The 19,053-nt window shown below is 34.3% G+C and overlaps 1 protein-coding gene across 2 annotated transcripts in view; it reads left to right on the plus strand.

The window, feature by feature from the left end:
- LOC143257918 (synaptic vesicle glycoprotein 2B-like) overlaps positions 1 to 19,053 on the plus strand; it is a 53,088-nt gene that overhangs the window by 12,284 nt on the left and 21,751 nt on the right. For both annotated transcript variants that reach the window (XM_076516966.1, XM_076516965.1), the window contains exons 4-8: positions 863 to 1,025; positions 3,477 to 3,598; positions 4,731 to 4,891; positions 8,058 to 8,144; positions 11,273 to 11,368. In XM_076516966.1, the coding sequence (XP_076373081.1) occupies positions 863 to 1,025; positions 3,477 to 3,598; positions 4,731 to 4,891; positions 8,058 to 8,144; positions 11,273 to 11,368 (629 nt within the window). The remainder of the gene's footprint in view (positions 1 to 862; positions 1,026 to 3,476; positions 3,599 to 4,730; positions 4,892 to 8,057; positions 8,145 to 11,272; positions 11,369 to 19,053) is intronic.

The raw sequence follows: 19,053 nt of genomic DNA on the forward strand, positions 1-19,053 counted from the left end.
TGTCACTTGTAGAGGCCCGTGCAAATCTGGCTTTAAACTTTATTGTGCTATTTTACAATTGTGTTATTGTGCGTGACTTTACAGAGCATGAATTCCCATAGTGACAGTCAATACATTGTACATCTAGCATCAGAGAGCTATGAAACAGTTTGGTGAACTTATGAAATTTTAAGAACAGGTTCTTATGAAATGTTGTGAACCAGCTGAATTCCATCACTAGGTATGATCCTCATCCTACCTGCAAGAAGGTTTTGGATGTAGTTGATGTTCTGAGTATTGTTCACTGCATCCTAGCCAATCTACACCCAGGGGTGCATTCTTGTTTCACACACATTTTCCATTGCGGTATTGAGTTACAATATGTTTATGTGGTTCAGATCACTTTGCTGCCACATGCTCATCTACTCAGATGTGCTACTCTTATTTTCTACCCTTATACTTTACACATTCCACAAAAGGGTGAAAAGTATCTCTGGTTCAGAAGTGGTGTGGTTCTCCTCCTCTGATCTTGGTTTCTCTCATTTTCAGGGGTATTATTTGGCTGTTTCTTTTAACCAGTTCCTCTTCCTTTTCAATGTGGGATTTTATCTAATCTTGTAAGAGAAAATGTTTGATCTTGTGGAGAGTAAAATCAGAGTTCCTGAGATGCATCACTATGTAAATTAAACAAAGTAATGGAGAAGATCTCTTAGCTACCCATCCATCCAAGGCTAAGTTGACATTTAAAAGAGTTTAAATTTCAGATATTTAAATTTTTCTAATGATTACTGATTTATTACCAATTTTAACAACTACCTAATTAAAGTGATTTGAAAAATACTTTGTTTTACTGTTTTTCCTGATTCTAATTTTTCGGTTTTAGGCATGATGATTGGCAGTTACCTTTGGGGCACGTTGGGAGATTATTTTGGCCGAAGAATTGTTCTTGTCACTGCTTTACTTTTTAATGGAGGTTTTGGTTGTCTATCAAGTTTAGCACAAACATTTCCTGTTTTTGTGGTGATTCGACTTTTCAGTGGTATTGGGTAGGTATATAAAGTATAACACAAACTTTTCTTGATTTTTGAAGTGATTCACTAATATTAGGTAAATATTAAGAACATGAAAAGGTAGAGCCAAATGTTTCTTTTTGAATCTTGAAATATATTTATTAGTTGATTATTATTGAAAACATTTAAATATTACCATCATCCAAGCTTGTATTTGTTGATAAAACAACTTAAGTTGTCTGTTACTGTATCTACATTATCAAAGGATCTACACATGTTAATGCATCTACATTGTTAAAGTATCAATACAATAATTTGAATCTCATTGTGAAATGGTCTATTAATATATTTATATTATTAAAGGATCTGTAAATGAGTTTAAATCTTATTGTTAAATGGTCTGTTAATACATTTATATTATTAAAGGAACTATACATGCATTTGAACCTTATTGTTTACTTGTCTGTTATGATATTTACATTAGTAACGAATCTATACATGCATTTGTACCTTATTGTTTATTTGTCTGTTATAATATTTATATAAGTGAAGGATCTGTGCATACATTTGTACTTTATTGTTTACTTGTCTGTTATGATATTTATATAAGTAAAGGATCTATACATGCATTTGTACCTTATTGTTTACTTGTCTGTTATGATATTTATATCAGTAAAGGATCTATACATACATTTGTACTTTATTGTTTACTTGTCTGTTATGATATTTATATTAGTAAAGGATCTATACATGCATTTGTACCTTATTGTTTACTTGTCTGTTATAATATCTACATTAGTAAAGGATCTATACATACATTTGTACCTTATTACACTTTTTTGTAGCTTGTTAATTGTAGTTGTAGATTTAAAAATAATTAAGCTGTGTCTTCCTGAAAACAAAGTTTTAATAAAGGTTGTTATTTAAAATGATTTCACTGCATATTTCATAAAACATTACTAATATTATAGATTATACTCTTATATTACTAATATTATAGTTTTGTAGTTAAGATGTAAAATATCAAAATGTCAAGTATTTCATGAATTATATATTACTGTTTTGCTAATATAGATGTAACATTATACATGATGTTAGAATTTGAATCTCCTTTATATTAATTCAAAAGAGAGTGAGTTGACATGGTCATAATTTCCTTTATTTTAATCCATGCAGATTGAGTCGACATGGTCATAACTTCCTTTATTTTAATTAATGCAGATTGAGTCGACATGGTCATAACTTCCTTTATTTTAATTCATGCAGATTGAGTCGACATGGTTATAACTTCCTTTAGTTTACTCAATTCATACAGATTGAGTCGACATGGTCATAACTTCCTTTAGCTTACTCAATTCATACAGATTGAGTCGACATGGTCATAACTTCCTTTAGCTTACTCAATTCATACAGATTGAGTCGACATGGTCATAACTTCCTTTAGCTTACTCAGTTCATACAGATTGAGTTGACATGATCATAACTTCCTTTAGCTTACTCAATTCATACAGATTGAGTCGACATGGTCATAACTTCCTTTAGCTTACTCAATTCATACTGATTGAGTCGACATGGTCATAACTTCCTTTAGCTTACTCAATTCATACTGATTGAGTCGACATGGTCATAACTTCCTTTAGCTTACTCAGTTCATACAGATTGAGCCGATATGGTCATAACTTCCTTTAGCTTACTCAGTTCATACAGATTGAGTTGACATGGTCATAACTTCCTTAATGATTTTAATGTGCAAAAACATACTAGTATTTTATTGTCATTTTGAGACTGGAAACTGTCTTACTTTTATGGTCTGTCATGGCCAGGTGATTATGGCACTTGACTTGTAATCTGATCATTGTGTGTTTGAATCCCCATCCCACCAAATATGCTCGCTCTTTCAGCCATGGGAGCATTATAATGTGAAGGTCAGTCCCACTATTCATTGGTAAAAGAGTAGCCCAAGGTTTGGCAGCAGGTGGTGATGACTAGCTGCCTTTCCTCTAGTCTTACACTGCTAAATTAGGGATGGCTGGCACAAATATCCCTCAAGTAGCTTTGTGGGAAACTCAAAACAAACTTTATTTTTATAATTGTGAGTAAAATAATTGTTGTTGAAAAAAAATTGTGTAATTTTAAACACTGAATCTCACACAAGGGTCAAGGAATTTTGAAATTACTCTTTTTATAAAACTTATAATCTGAAAAGCTTATGATATTTTTTTCCATGTTAGAACCTTAGTGCAGTATCAAAATCTTTGTGATAAAGAAAATCTCTGTTTTGTGTGTTTTCCTCTAGATTCTTCATTGCATTTAACATTAAAAATTTAGCTAAGGAGAAGAAAGTTGTGTCTTCCAAATGTGATTAGATTAATTATTATATATCAATCTTCTCTAAAAAATACTGTTAATTGTTAACTTTTTATTATTATTCTATCTTGTGTTAATAGCTGATTTATTTTAAATTACCTAATGTTATTTATCTTCTAGCGTTGGAGGTAGCATTCCAGTGGTGTGGTCCTACTTTGCTGAATTCCAAACTGAAAAGAGCCGGCCTCGTCAGATGTGCTTTTTGGCCTCATTTTGGATGGTTGGAAATATTGTAACAGCAGGTGTGTTTATGGAAGAAGATATTAATATTTTGATTTACTAAACTGTGAAGTTTTGTTTAGTAACATGTCTGCCTAAGTATGTACGAGTTTCAGCACTAGTCAGCATATTTTTATGCTATCTATTTTATGTTAATTAAGGAAAACAGAAGGTGTTATTTTAAAATAATTTGAATGAACAACCACAGCTGATGGAACAGAAGGTATCAGAACTATACTTTGATATCATTTGGCATTTTGTTGGTGGTTTGGTGCCACTGAATGTTGATCACTGTTGGGAAGAATATTAAAGAGTCTTCTCTTACACAATCACTCAAGTCACAAAGAGATTGGAGATTTACAATTCTGAAGACAAGGATATCCATTATACTTAATTGAATATGAAACATCCAAGCTAAGAACTATGATAGGTGTGATAAGTAAAGTGCATTGACTTTAACAGGTGAGAATTTGTGGAAACAGAGATTGGTAGCAAAAGCTGTTCATGTATCCTTGGCAACAGTGCACAACATAATGAAGAAGGATCTCTTTTCGAAAAAGTGGCAGGAGTCACATGCATACATCTTGCTTTGTGGACATGTTTGTTTCACCATGACATAGCTCAAGCAGCTAGAGAATGAAACATGTTATTCAATATGAAGATCTACAGGTAAGTTACTGGTTTCAGAGCTCATATATTTCTTTATGATTTGATTGTTGAAGTAGGTGTTGGGAAACCGTTGTTCTTGCACAATAGGTGGATTGTTGGGAGGAATGGTGTGCTTAGGAAATGACATCATTTTACGACTGAGTCTTTTGCAATTGAAACTGTACAAAGGTGTCATAAGGTGGAACATGATGGATGTGACAACATGGGTTTTTATGTGTTCTACTTAACCTCTCAATTGTTTAAAACTGATTTTAGTTAAGATTCATCACACATGTTTCTTCAGATGTTTTAAAAGTTTTGGAAAGATTATTTTGATTTTCTGTAGTAACTTTTTGTTAGAGTTAATATGAAATTATTTATTGTTATAGTTTTTGGGATCTATGACTAAAATCTTAAAAACAGATATGTACAAGTTACAGTGCACATATATTTTTTGTAAGCAACTAATTGTGTAATAAATATAATTTATTTATCTTCTTGACACAGCCCTGGCATGGATCATTATTCCACAGGTCCACATCGGTTTCTTTTCAGGACATTTTGTTTTTAACTCCTGGCGAATCTTTGTTGTTGTGTGTTCCAGTTTTGCAATCTTGTCTGCTCTCACATTACTACTTTTTCCTGAGAGTCCAATGTTTTTACTGAAGGTAATAATTATAATTATCTCCTGTTGTTTAAATTAAAAGTACTAAAATAGTATAGAATTACTTATCAATAATTATACTGTAGACAGTGATGGATGTTAGTAAAATTTAGTGAAGAGTAGAGTGAATGATATTCAGGAAGGCTAAACTTTACCTTATGTTTAGTTTTTAAAATGTGGTTATTATACACCTGCAGTCTCTCATCAACTCTTTAAAAGGTTAGAGTGTCTGTTGATTAAAAACTGTTTGTGTTTTCAACTTACCTTTCAGGTTGGAGAAAGTTTGAAAAATTCCTTTACGATGCAATGGTAACCCTAGAGATTACATATTTAAAGAATGGATAGGTGTGGCCCAATGGCAAGCATATTCAGACAGTGTATCATGAAACATGCACATTAGGATCATGGTCACACAATCAGTGATGGTAATATTCTAGTATTCAGACCAGAGCAGGAGTTCTTTCCTTCTATTCTGTCAGTTCATGACTTGGGATTAAACAAACTAATAAATAAATACAATAAAAAGTTTACTTATAAATGTATTAGTAGAACAAATCACAGTTATTATATTTATCATGTTTTCATCTCCACACTAGATAAAATCAAAGAAGAAGGTGTGTTTCATATAAAATACTAATTTATGATATCAGAAAAATATCTGGATTCAAGATGTCTTAATATAAGTAATAGAAACCCCTTAATCTGAGTGAATTTGAAAGTTTGTCCCTGAAGAAGAAAAGTCCACTTTACAGTGTTTTATCATTTTGTATGAACTTTGCATTTATACAGTACTGTGAAATTGTTAGGACAAAGTCAACAATTATACTTCAGGTTACTTTTAAAGAACAATGGAAGGTAAATTACACGTGAAACATCAAAGTTTGATAAATCTTCATATTTAGTACAACAGAAACTTAGTGTAAGTGCTTGGGTTCAGAAAACAGTTGATACTTTGTTTGTCCACATTTTGCTTTAATAACTGCAGACACTCTTTCAGGCATTGTTGCAACATAATTAATTAAAATATCCTTTGGGATTTTGCTCCAAATATTTCTAATACATTTTCATAAAGTTTCTTTGAAAGTAACTTTTGATTTGTCAAGTTTTTGATCTGTCAAATCCCAGATCTGGATGAGGTTAGGGCTCAGTGGGGGTTTGTTGAATCATTTGAATGACTCCAGAAGCTTCTTTCTTAGTCAAGTAATTTCTGCATAGGGCGAATGATAGTTTTTTGGGGTAATTACCTTCTAGTTAGTGGAATCCTTTACTAATAATACACAAACCACTGGGTATACCACCATAGATCAGTATCTGATGGTTCTTGCACTGGTCCATTATTCTATCTATTTTGTAAATATCTCATGTCACCTCAGCAGACATATACCCCAAAACCATCATACTGCCTCCGCCATGCTTCATGGTAGGTGCTATGCATTGAAATAAATATCTTTCTTCTGCCAGATGAACATCCTTTTCGAACATCAACAGTCCAGGTTTTGCACTTTTAGCAAACTTCTGTCTCTTGACGATATTTGGAGTTCGAAATAAAGGTTTTGTAACTGCTACACAACCAGATATTACATTCTTGTTGAGTCTTCTTGATACTGTATATCTGAATACCTTTCTGTCATTTGGTACATGATCATTTATCTGATGGTTGAGATCAGTGGCTCTCTTTATTCTGTCCTAACAGCTATGTAAATAAAGATACTTAACATAAGTATCATTGAGTTTAAGTGTTCTGCCTCTTCCTTTCCTATTTTCAAATTTACCTGTCTAGGTATCACAATCTAGGGTGTACTTGACAGTGTTTGGGGAGCATTTCAAGTCTGCAGCAATTTGTCATGGAGTCCAACCATCATTGTGTAAAACTTTTATCTTAACTCTCTGCTTTACTGACAATTTCCTATGCTTTTCTGGGCCATAGTGTGACAACAAAACTTAATATATAGTGTAAAGCACTGTTTTAATCAAAGTTTATTTAATGAACACTGTTAAATATAATTCTTCTACCATATACCAGTACTATGTGCTAGCTCCTTACTGGTATCTTTCTATATAGCTAAGACACTGTTTTAAATACCATAACAGTTTTTTGAGATTTAAATTTGATCAGTATGTTCATTCAAGCAGATTCCTTATGACATGCTCTTGGTACAAGTATATGGATGTTCTAAAGAATGGTAAGTATTCTCACCCTGGTTCATTCAGTTGTTAACATGGATCAGTGAAACATTACTATAGTGTTGAAAGTTGCATTCTGTAATGGTATGGAAGAATTAATCCCAGAAAATGGAAAGAATGACAAAATATTCTGTTGTCCTAACACTTTTGTATGGTACTGTACATATTTTATTTTCTATGTGGCTAAGCACAAATATATTTTATTATAACAGATAATTGTTAAAGATAGTAATATAACATGTCTGCCATGTCTTGTTAAAGATAGTAATATAACATGTCTGTCATGTCCTGTTAAAGATAGTAATATAACCTGTCTGCCATGGGTTGTTAAGGATAATAATATAACCTATTTCTCATGTCTTGTCAAAGACAGTAATGTAAATTATTTCTTATGTCTTGTAAAAGACAGTAATATAACCTGCCACAAGTTCTGTTAAAAACATTCATATAATCTGTCACAATATTTGTTAAAGTTGAAAATATAACTTGTCACAAGTTTGTTAAAGACATTAGTATAAATAATATCTAATGTCTTGTTCAAAACAGTAATACAACCTGTCACAAGTTTTATTAAAGAGAGTAATACAACCTGTTTGTCACGTCTTATTAAATACAGTAATATAATCTGTTTGTCATGTCTTGTTAAAGACAGTAATATAATCTGTTTGTCATGTCTTGTTAAAGATATAATATTAACCTGTTTGTCATGTCTTGTTAAAGATATAATATTAACCTGTTTGTCATGTCTTGTTAAAGATAGTTATATAACCTGTTTTTCATGTCTTGTTAGAAATAATAATATAACCTGCCAAGAGGTTTGTTAAAGGTAATAGTATAACATGCCACCAGTTTGTTAAAGATAATAGAATAACATGTCACAAGTTTGTTAAAGACAGTAATATAACCTGTCACAAGTTTTGTTAAAGATAATAATATAACCTGTCTCTTATTAAACAACAATAAAAAACTAGTGTAAATGATTTCAGAAAGGAAGGGAGCAGGAGGCAGTAGCAGTGCTAGAAGGAATTTATCAAAGAAACAAACCTAATCTAAGCAAAAAAGTACCATATAAGGTTGGTTTTAATATTCTGTATCAAGCATATAAACGGTGTCATATAAGGTAGGCTTTAATATTCTGTATCAAGCATATAAACGGTGTCATATAAGGTAGGCTTTAATATTCTGTATCAAGCATATAAATGGTGTCATATAAGGTAGGCTTTAATATTCTGTATCAAACATATAAACTGTCATGTAAGGTAGGTTTTAATATACTATATCAAACATGTAAACAGTGTTATATAAGGTAGATTTTAATATTCTGTATCAATAATGTAAACTGTCATATGAGGTAGGCTTTAATATTCTGTATCAAGCATGTAAACAGTGTCATATGAGGTAGATTTTAATATTCTATATCAATAATGTAAACTGTCATATAAGGTAGGTTTTAATATTCTGTATGAAGCATAAAAACAGTGTCATATAAGGTAGGCTTTAATATTCTGTATCAAGCATAAAAACAGTGTCATATAAGGTAGATTTTAATATTCTGTATCAATAATGTAAACTGTCATATGAGGTAGGCTTTAATATTCTGTATCAAGCATGTAAACAGTGTCATGAGGTAGATTTTAATATTCTATATCAATAATGTAAACTGTCATATAAGGTAGGCTTTAATATTCCGTATCAAGCATATAAACAGTGTCATATAAGGTAGGTTTTAATATTCTGTATCAAGCATAAAAACAGTGTCATATAAGGTAGGCTTTAATATTCTGTATCAATCATCTAAACTGTCATATAAGGTAGGCTTTAATATTCTGTATCAATCATCTAAACTGTCATATAAGGTAGGCTTTAATATTCTGTATCAAACATATAAACAGTGTCATATAAGGTAGATTTTAATATTCTGTAACAATAATGTAAACTGTCATATAAGGTAGGTTTTAATATTCTGTATCAAGCATAAAAACAGTGTCATATAAGGTAGGTTTTAATATTCTGTATCAATCATCTAAACTGTCATATAAGGTAGATTTTAATATTCTGTAACAATCATGTAAACTGTCATATAAGGTAGATTTTAATATTCTGTATCAATCATGTAAACTGTCATATAAGGTAGGCTTTAATATTCTGTATCAATCATCTAAACTGTCATATAAGGTAGGCTTTAATATTCTGTATCAATCATGTAAACAGTGTCATAAGGTAGGCTTTAATATTCTGTATCAATCATGTAAACAGTGTCATAAGGTAGGCTTTAATATTCTGTATCAATCATGTAAACTGTCATATAAGGTAGGCTTTAATATTCTGTATCAAGCATAAAAACAGTGTCATATAAGGTAGGCTTTAATATTCTGTATCAAACATATAAACAGTGTCATATAAGGTAGATTTTAATATTCTGTATCAAGCATAAAAACAGTCTCATATAAGGTAGGCTTTAATATTCTGTATCAAACATATAAACAGTGTCATATAAGGTAGAGTTTAATATTCTGTATCAATAATGTAAACTGTCATATAAGGTAGGCTTTAATATTCTGTATCAAACATATAAACAGTGTCATATAAGGTAGGCTTTAATATTCTGTATCAATCATCTAAACTGTCATATAAGGTAGATTTTAATATTCTGTATCAATCATGTAAACAGTGTCATAAGGTAGGCTTTAATATTCTGTATCAATCATGTAAACAGTGTCATAAGGTAGGCTTTAATATTCTGTATCAATCATGTAAACAGTGTCATAAGGTAGGCTTTAATATTCTGTATCAATCATGTAAACTGTGTCATGTAAGGTAGGCTTTAATATTCTCTAGCAAACATATAAACTGTCATATAAGGTAGATTTTAATATTCTGTATCAATCATGTAAACAGTGTCATTTCAGGTAGTCTTTATTATTCTGTATCAAACACATAAACAGTGTTATCAGTGACTATCGGTGTGTGCTCATCAACACAACACCTAAATGAAGCTTTTCACGTTTACTACAAACAATTAAAGTTTTCATGTGTAATAATTTTTTTCTCAAATTTTCTGCTACATTACTTGTCAAAATCAGTTCACTCTCTTATTATTTCTAAAATTAGTGAACTGCAGGGTAGTTATGGTAACAAATAACAAAGATACTATCAGATTCTTGGTTGAACAAGTGAGCCCTATAACTTCAAGACTTTTGTTTAATTATTTTTTTGGTTAGTAGAAACATTACTGAAATGTAAGTTCTCTGCAGGTACAAAAATGAGCTGGCTGCTGCAGTTTGATGAAGGATTTGATTCACTGGGGCAAGAGTTATTCAGTGTTAGTTGGTGTAATGTATATACACAAACACCTTTATACTGTTATTATTGCAGTTGAAGAGTTTGACTTTCCATCTCATTGTAGCTCTTGAACTTTATATTGAAATTAACAAAGTTGACTGCAACTACATGCAAATAAAAAATGATATAAGTTATAATAGGGTTAATGATCAAGTGGTTTGATGGGGATACAACTTGTTTGGTTGAAAAATACATCATCATGAGAAAAGACAGAGCAACATTGTATTGGTTATGAAACCTCAGATTTGGTTTGTTTGTTTATGTAAACCACATATGACTGACTGACTTCATAACTCCATATTTATTTGGTTTATTATGTAACACCAATTTTAGTTGGTAGACTATGTAATCTAATTTTATTTGGTAGACTATATAACTCAATATTTAGTTGATAGTTTATATAACCCTAATTTTATTTGGTTCATTATATAACCCTATTTTAATTGTATATTATGTAACTCCACTTTCAACTGTTGGACTGTATCACCCAATATTTAGTTTATTGAATATGTAACCCAATATTTAATTGGTTGACTGTGTAACTACACATTTAATTGATAGATTATATAACTCTAATTTTAGATGGATGACTATATAACTCAGTACTTAGTTAGTAGATTGTATAATCCTACATTGAGTTGGTAGATTATGTAACTCAATATTTAGTTGGTTTATTATATTGCTCAATATTTAGTTTGTAAATTATATAGTACACATAAATTTTTGCTTCAGTTCAATCATGTTATAATTTTATGATTATTTTATGTGTATGTGTAGTTAAAACATTTGTTTTTGTAAGTTATGAACATGTTTTTTAAATATGAGCCTTAATACAAAAATACATCATTTACTTAATCAGGTTTCTGGCTTATATACTGATGTTAGTGATGGATCTGAACCTGACTTAGTCACTTCCACAGGTTGGTGTAGATTTACAACAGAGACTGCACAGGGTGTAAGTATTGAAAGATTATTTTACAACTTGATAAAAGTAGAAAACTTTGTATACTGATTAACTTATCTGATTACAATTTGTACAAATGTTTATTATTCCTGTTAACAGTTTTACCATAATATTAGAAACCAAATACTTTAGATGAAACTTTAAATGTGTTGTAAAACAAGTAATTTATATAACACATTGTTTTGAAAAACAAGTAACTTAGATGACATATGACCTAAATAACAATTTAAACATGTTGAAAAACATGTAACCTAAATAACACTTCCAATATGATACTTGCCAGGCCCAGCATGGCCAGGTGGTGAGGGTGCTAGACTCGTAATTTGAGAGTCATAGGTTTGAATCCCCATCACACCAAACATGCTCGCCCTTTCAGCTGTGGGGGTGCTATAATGCTTTTATCACTATTCATTGGTAAAAGAGTAGCCCAAGAGTTGGCAGTGGGTGGTGATGACTAGCTACCTTCCCTCTTGTCTTATATTGCCAAATTAAAGACGGCTAGCACAGATAGCCCTCGTGTAGCTTTGTGTGAAATATCAAAAAAGCAAAATGATATTTACCTAACACTCACAAGATTAGCTAGTCATACATGTTCCTGCCTTCTTTATGCAAATGCTTTATTATGCATGCCACCAGGCTTCTGCAACCCCCTGTTGAAATCAAGTGATTGTAACATGTGTCTCATGCAAATCATTGTGTCTCTTCTCCACCAATATGAATATAGTACATTCATATGATACATGTGACTCTCTCTACCGATCTATGATTTTGAAGTTTGCGCGTACTTACACTCACATATTTTTTTTTTTGCCTTGGCTAGTGCTTTAGATTGACTTAGTTATTGTAATAGCTTCAGTTTCAATATCTTCAAACATTTTAAAGTAGTCAGATGCTCTTACCCATACTCTGGTTGCATTTATTGTTACTTTAAATGCTTTTCTTGACTGTTATGACATGAATTCTGAAGTTATTGTTCCCACTTTGGGAATCTCATTCAACAGGCACTTTACCTCATGTTTTAGGTGCTGGTGACCCATCAGGAGATTTTTTTACATTTATTCACATTGATATTGAACACTATGGAACATTCTTTATATGAAGACATTGCCCTAATTCCTTCTGAATGTGTGGAACCTGGGTAGACTAATAAAGACTTTGATTGCCTCTTTCCTTCTCCTGAATTTGCTGGGCCTTCCCATACCCTTTCTGAAGGTTCTGTTTGGCCTTTCACGTTTTTTTTTTTTTACTTTATTTCTCAGGTGTGTAATCATTTATCTTGCTCCAATATCTCATGACTCATATCCTTCCTTACTGCTTGATTATATTCAGTAATTTTTTTGTCCCCTGACATTTGGGTTCCTGCTGAATAACTTGTCTCTCAATTAGGTGAGTCCTCATGAGCTTCAGATCAGTATGCCTTCACATATCATAAGACTGATTTTTCCTATCTCATCTAACAACTGTTGGACTTGTTTTCACCCATTGTTTGGTGAGCAGGATCCAAATCTCCTGATAGCCTCACCCAGGTGCAAATTTTTCACTGCTGTCTTACCCTCTCAACTCTTTTGTGGTACCTTTCCATGATCCATCTCTCATCTGAGGCTTTTTACAGAAATCCTGAAAGCTTTTAGGGAAATATTTTTCCCCTCCTTAACTTCATGTTGGCTCATTTGTTGTCTTTGGCTCTGGTTTTGCAAACATGGTTTATCTGTTATTGGGACCTGCTAGGTCTGGAACAGTCTACCTGCTCCTTATCATCAGGATTTGTGTATGGCTCTGTTTTTAAGATGTTTCATCCTTAATATCATCCCAGAGTCATTGGAGTCTTGGGTGGTATCTTTCCAGCAACAATCTATTTATTTCACATCTGGTAGCCCATTTATCTCAGTTGGAGCTGAGTGTGGTGCTGATTTCAGTTTCTTGTCCTTCCCCTTTCCAGCCTTTTCTTTTTTGTGGTACCACAGTTTGTCATTTTTTTTATAATGCATGACACTCCACCAACAGTTCCAATGACTAGTGGAACTGAACCTGGTGGGTTCAGGGTTCCAATATTATTTCATTGGCACTGACCTTTCACCACCGATGTTTGGGTTTTTTATTTCAGAGGGACTCGAAATTCAATTTCTTGCCAACCTTTCTTGTCTCAAGTACCCATTTCCTTCAGTTCTTCTCAGGATCCTATAAGTTGCCAGCATCTATCAGTGGTGGTACAACACCTTCACACACAATAGGCTATCAAATTTGTTCTCCATCATTCACTGGGGTCTTAACTCTCATCTGTTTATGGTTTCCAAAAAGATGGGGATTGGAGGCCTATCAGTGATATGTCCCACATCAGTTGTTTCTTTCACCTCCCACATTTCACCATGAAGCCATATTTCACTCTTTAGTGGGCACTTTCTTCAGATCTATGACCAAGATTGACTTCTCTAATTCATATTTGCATATTCCCATGTCTGTATGATATTATCCTTAACTTTGGTTTGTCCACAAGGGGTGTTGTACCAATTTTGCACCCTGTCTTTTAGGCTAGTTTTAGCTCTTTATGTTCTTTGTTGAGTAGTGAGTGCTGTTCTTCTCTATCTTTATGCCCTGAAACTACATATCTATTGCTACAAGAACAGTTGGCTGCTTGGGGTTGGCTAGTCATACTTGTCAGCTCCTTCTCAAAGCTGCTTGGGTAGGCTGGTTAATCAAAATGGAGAAATCCTTCCTGCATCCTACCCAATATCATGTGGATTTAGATGTCTTTTTCAACACTCACCACAGTCAGGTACATACAGTCTTTTCCTCTTCAACATCATTCTATGAAGTTGTCAGTTTGCCATGTTCTATCTGCTTCCTCACTTTCTGCATGCAAGGTTCTGTTGCTTTTGGGGATGTAGCCTTCTATGACACTGATAACCCCCTTGACCATGCACACGTGCACAGTCTTAAGTGGACTCTACATGATGAATGGAACCTTGCTTAGGATCCCTTGAATATTTCCATTATGCCTTCCTTTGTAGATTATCTCCTTTGGTGGTTGGACAAAACTTGATATCAGTAGATGTACTGCTTGTTCCTCCTTGTCCAGATTTACATCTGTTTATGGATGCATTCCTTCAGGGTTGGAGTGAATGAGTCAGTCACCAGAAGGCTTTGGGTCATTGGCCTGTTGACAAACAATTTTTACATATCAAAGTCCTAGAGTTCTCTTTTTTGCCATTTGTCAGGCTTTGGATCACTTTCTTTCTATTACCAGACAATGTCTGGTAATGATTCATTCCAATAATTCAACAGTGGTGGTTTATATCAATCACCAAGGAGGCACCTGGTTGAGATTAATCATTTTTTATGCATTAGATTGCCTATATTGGACCTACATGCAGTACATTTATTTAATTGTGTGTCACATCCCAGGTGCTTTCAATCTCACGGTGGATTGTGTTTCCCACCCCAACAAGATTTACCCAACAGAGTGGCCCCTTCATCCTCTTCTCAAGTGGTTTTGCAATCTGTAGGGTTTTCCACATGTCATTGCATTTGCCATTTCTCTTAATCACCTGTTACCTCTCTTTTGGTTTTCAGTATCTTAACCTCAAGCTTTGATTATAGATGCTTTAAGCTAGAATTGGTCACATAAATTCCTATATGTTGATCTTCCTATCCAATTGTGGGTAGTGTTGCTTTTGCAACCATGGTTTCCTCATTTATTCCAACTAATATTATTTTCTCCTGCACCACTTCCCTTATTACCTGACTTTTTTAACCACAACCAATGGTTCTTCATCCTGCACTTGATGTTCTTTGTCTTCATCTGGCTTTTGTCTGGTCCTTGGTGAGATCTGGTTTCTTCCATCATGTAGCTTTTCATTTGGCTAAAATCATCCTTCTTTCTTCCATGGAAGTGTATCAGTGAAAGTGAAAGGTCTTTCACACATGGGCCCACACTTAGGAATTTTTTGCTACTCTTCCTCCTATTGCTTGTAACTCTGAGTTTCACATATAGCTTTTGGATTGTGGATTTCAGTCTCCTCAATTTCAGGTTATCAAACAGCTTTATCATATACATTTCATCTTTTTTGCTACTTCAGAGTTTTTCTTTTACCTGTACTTACCATGTTAATCTATTTCTGCAAAACTCATCAACCTTCTCTTCCAGATTAGGATATTAATGTTGTCCTCCATTCTCTTTCTTTACCTCTGTTTAAACCTATTTGCTTGAATTCTTTGTTTTACCTGTTCCTTAAGTTATATATCCTTCTCCTTTTGGTTTATTCTGCATTCTACATTTCCTACAATGCTTGGTTCAATGTTACCTCTCATCAGATTCAATACCTCACCTTTTCCCTTGCTTCTCATCTTTGCTGGTCTTTGATCAAAATCATACAATTGGGCATATGCACCAAACCTATTACATTAATATACCTTTACTTACATTATATCACGGTTTTTGGCTTCCTTGGGATTTCACCTTTCACCTGTAGCTATATTTCAGGCTTTGGTGTAACTCTGACAAATGGGTAAGCCTTTATTAATACTTTCTTTTCTTTCAGGGGGCCATTCTTCCTACTTTCAATACATGGATACTTTTCTGAGGCAAGTGGGGCCTGATCAGGTATTCTTTATACTAAATCCACACTGTATGCCATGTTACCTAGCACTTTCCTTTTCATGGTTTTGCATGCCCACCTTTAAGATGGGGTATTTCACAAGATCATTTGAAGGTGAATAACATCATGATATTTGCTTCATGAATTAAACCATCCTGGACCATTCCACCCATGGTCTTCATGGGTGAAGAAGAATGGGATAGGTGCCCACCTCTCTCATATCTTGAATGAATAAATAATTATGGTCTGCTTTACAAAGTAGGGCATCATAATCACTTGTTGCACTGTCATTATCTGGTTGTCAACATTTTTCCAAGCTTTTTAGTACATTCTTGGCCTTCTTTCTAGTGGAGTATAGGAGTCCTTACCACTTACAAAACCATTTCAGTGGTTGACCATTGAGGCACCCTGCTGAATATGGCAGTGGTGTTTTGCTGGTGTAGATGAAATGATGTTCTCTATTCTGTGATTAAACATACAACAGAGTGAAACATCAAAATGCAGTTTAACCCTTCAGTTGAGTGTCCTCACCCTACCATTTTGGGTATGTCAGTCCCCTCCAGGCTGGTTTTGGATTTAGAGTGAACCAATCAACACTAGTCCTCACATAGACTTTGCGTCTTCTGTCTCACTACCTTGATTTCTCCTTCTGCATTGTGGGTCATAGCAGGGATAAATGGAATTGTTCTGATTCTATCCTTGGCTCTCCCTTGTTCTTTTATTATATGGATGTTACTGCCCTTTCGATTGTTTTGACCAGTTTCATAGTTGAAGTGTTGATTGTATGCATTAGACTTCCTTTAGATACAGGAATTAAAATTCCCAGACTGATAGCTTAGAAATAATTCTGTGTCATATTCAGGATCATCATGGGTCTCAATACTCTAGTTCTTAGGCTTGCCTTTTGGTATGGATTCCTGTACTTGGTAAGGGGGCCTCCCAGGGAAGGTTCTGTTCTTTCAGTTTACCTCCTCTGGGATCTAAACATCCACTCACATGTTTGCTGTATGTGGTGATTCATGAAGGGGAGGAGAGGATCCTAGTGGTTGAGGGGTCCAACCCAACACACCACTTTGGACTCAAATTCCTGTAGATGGGCAGCCTTGGAGTGGGTCCCCTAGGGTCAGTTGGCTGTTTGACTTGGGCTAGGGTTAACCAAGTACAAGTTGGATGTTCTCAACAGGTTCTGACATTGTATCTAATGCTGGTGTTCAGGTATAGTGCTCACAAAACCCTGGCATTGCTGCAGTGTCCTTGTTTGGCATTGTAATGTGTCCCCTCATAGAACTCCATGGTGGGTTAGATCAGTGGGCACTGAAGCATTCTTTTTTCATTATGGATCCTCCAAATAAAACCTTAAAAAAAATAGTCCATTGGTAAACGACCACATCTTGAAAATTCTGAGTAGCAATCTTCAAAATCTGTAACACCTGTTCCTCATTTTCTTATACTACATTCTCTTTCAGACAAACCCTCAGAACATATGTCTCCATTTTTTATTCAGAAGGGACTAGAGGGACTTGCTGGCTCTTCAGAGTCAGTCGAAAAGCTACATTCTGGTGACATTGATGGAAACATCCTCATTTCAACACAGTGAACTCCTCTTACATTCAGAGGTGATTGGTGATGCACCTAATGAGATTACGCCTCATGCTACTTTGAGTAGTTATTGTTGAAAGGCATTTGAAGAACATCCCCGAATCAGAGGTTCTCTCTGGTTTCTCCACCCAAGAAGTTTCTGCAGTGAGGTGTATCTCTACTCACAAAGATGGAATTATGATGCTGACCAATGTCTTCATTTTAACATTAACATTACTGTATCTACCTGCCACCATTAAGGCAAGTTATCTTAATTGCAAGGTATGGTCATGTATTCCAAACCATTTCAGATGTTTCCAGTGTCAGTGGTTCGGTCATCCAAAGACATTTGGGGTTCCTTGACGTGTGCTTGTTGTGGTGGCAAGGACCATGATGCCCATGAGCGTGAAATGGACCTTAATTGAGTCAACTGCAATGACTCTCACCCATCCTACTTTCATTCTTGCCCTAAATGGTTGGAAGAAAAAGAGATGCAGAATTTGAAGATGATTCAAAACGTTACTTACCCTGAGGCTCGAAAGTTGCTGTTCACCACTTCATCTCACATGTATGCTGCTGCACTTCATTCCACTACTACAGTGGGAATGCAGACGGATCTCTCTGTGCCTCCAAAAGAATCATTCTCAAACCATATGAAAAGTCTTTTGACCTCCATGGTAAAAAAGTTGATGAATCAACGTCAACACCCATCTCTATCCCTAACATACATTCCAGCAAACCCCAAGGTCCTCTTCCTTTAGTTCCGGGTATGGGCATTTCCTCGGGTACATCTTCTTCTCACACTCCAAGACGCAAAATGATCTCTCATTCATGTCCTCAGTCACTGGAATCCTCTTCCAACAACAAAGAACTGCTCAACTGACCCAGGGCAGGATCCACAGAGGTTGATAGACCCCTCTTGAATAAAGACAATAAAGAAAAAAGATATGGCCATAAACAGAAGGATTCTCCACCTAATTTGTCTACACATAAATAAAAATGGTGACCTTGATACAATGGAACTGTCGAGGTTTACATTCTAATCTGGATGACCTCAAAGCGGTGTTTGGTTCCTACCATCCTGTATGCCTTTCCTTACAGGAAACATTTCTAAAACCTGCCAATACAGTCAGATTTTGACCTTAGAGAGGATGGTTAATGTTCATCTTGTTTGGTTCCTCGAATCAAACAACCTTTTTTCACCCACCCAGTGTGGGTTCTGACGACAGTGCTCCACCATAGAATACCTGATTTGACTTAAAATGTCAATCAGAGAAGCCTTTCTCAAATGACAACATCTTGTATCAATATTCTTTGACATTGAGAAGGCTTATGATACAACATAGAGGTATGGCATTTTGCGAGACCTCCACACATTTGGGTAACATGGCCATTTGCCCATTTTTATTAAAATTTTTTAAATAGACAGGCAATTTCAAGTTTATGTGGGTTTGACACTTTCCCTTTCTTTTCTACAGGAACTTGGAGTCTTTCAGAGCTGAA

Source organism: Tachypleus tridentatus, chromosome 7 (assembly GCF_004210375.1).
Source record: "Tachypleus tridentatus isolate NWPU-2018 chromosome 7, ASM421037v1, whole genome shotgun sequence".
Classification (NCBI taxonomy): domain Eukaryota; kingdom Metazoa; phylum Arthropoda; class Merostomata; order Xiphosura; family Limulidae; genus Tachypleus; species Tachypleus tridentatus.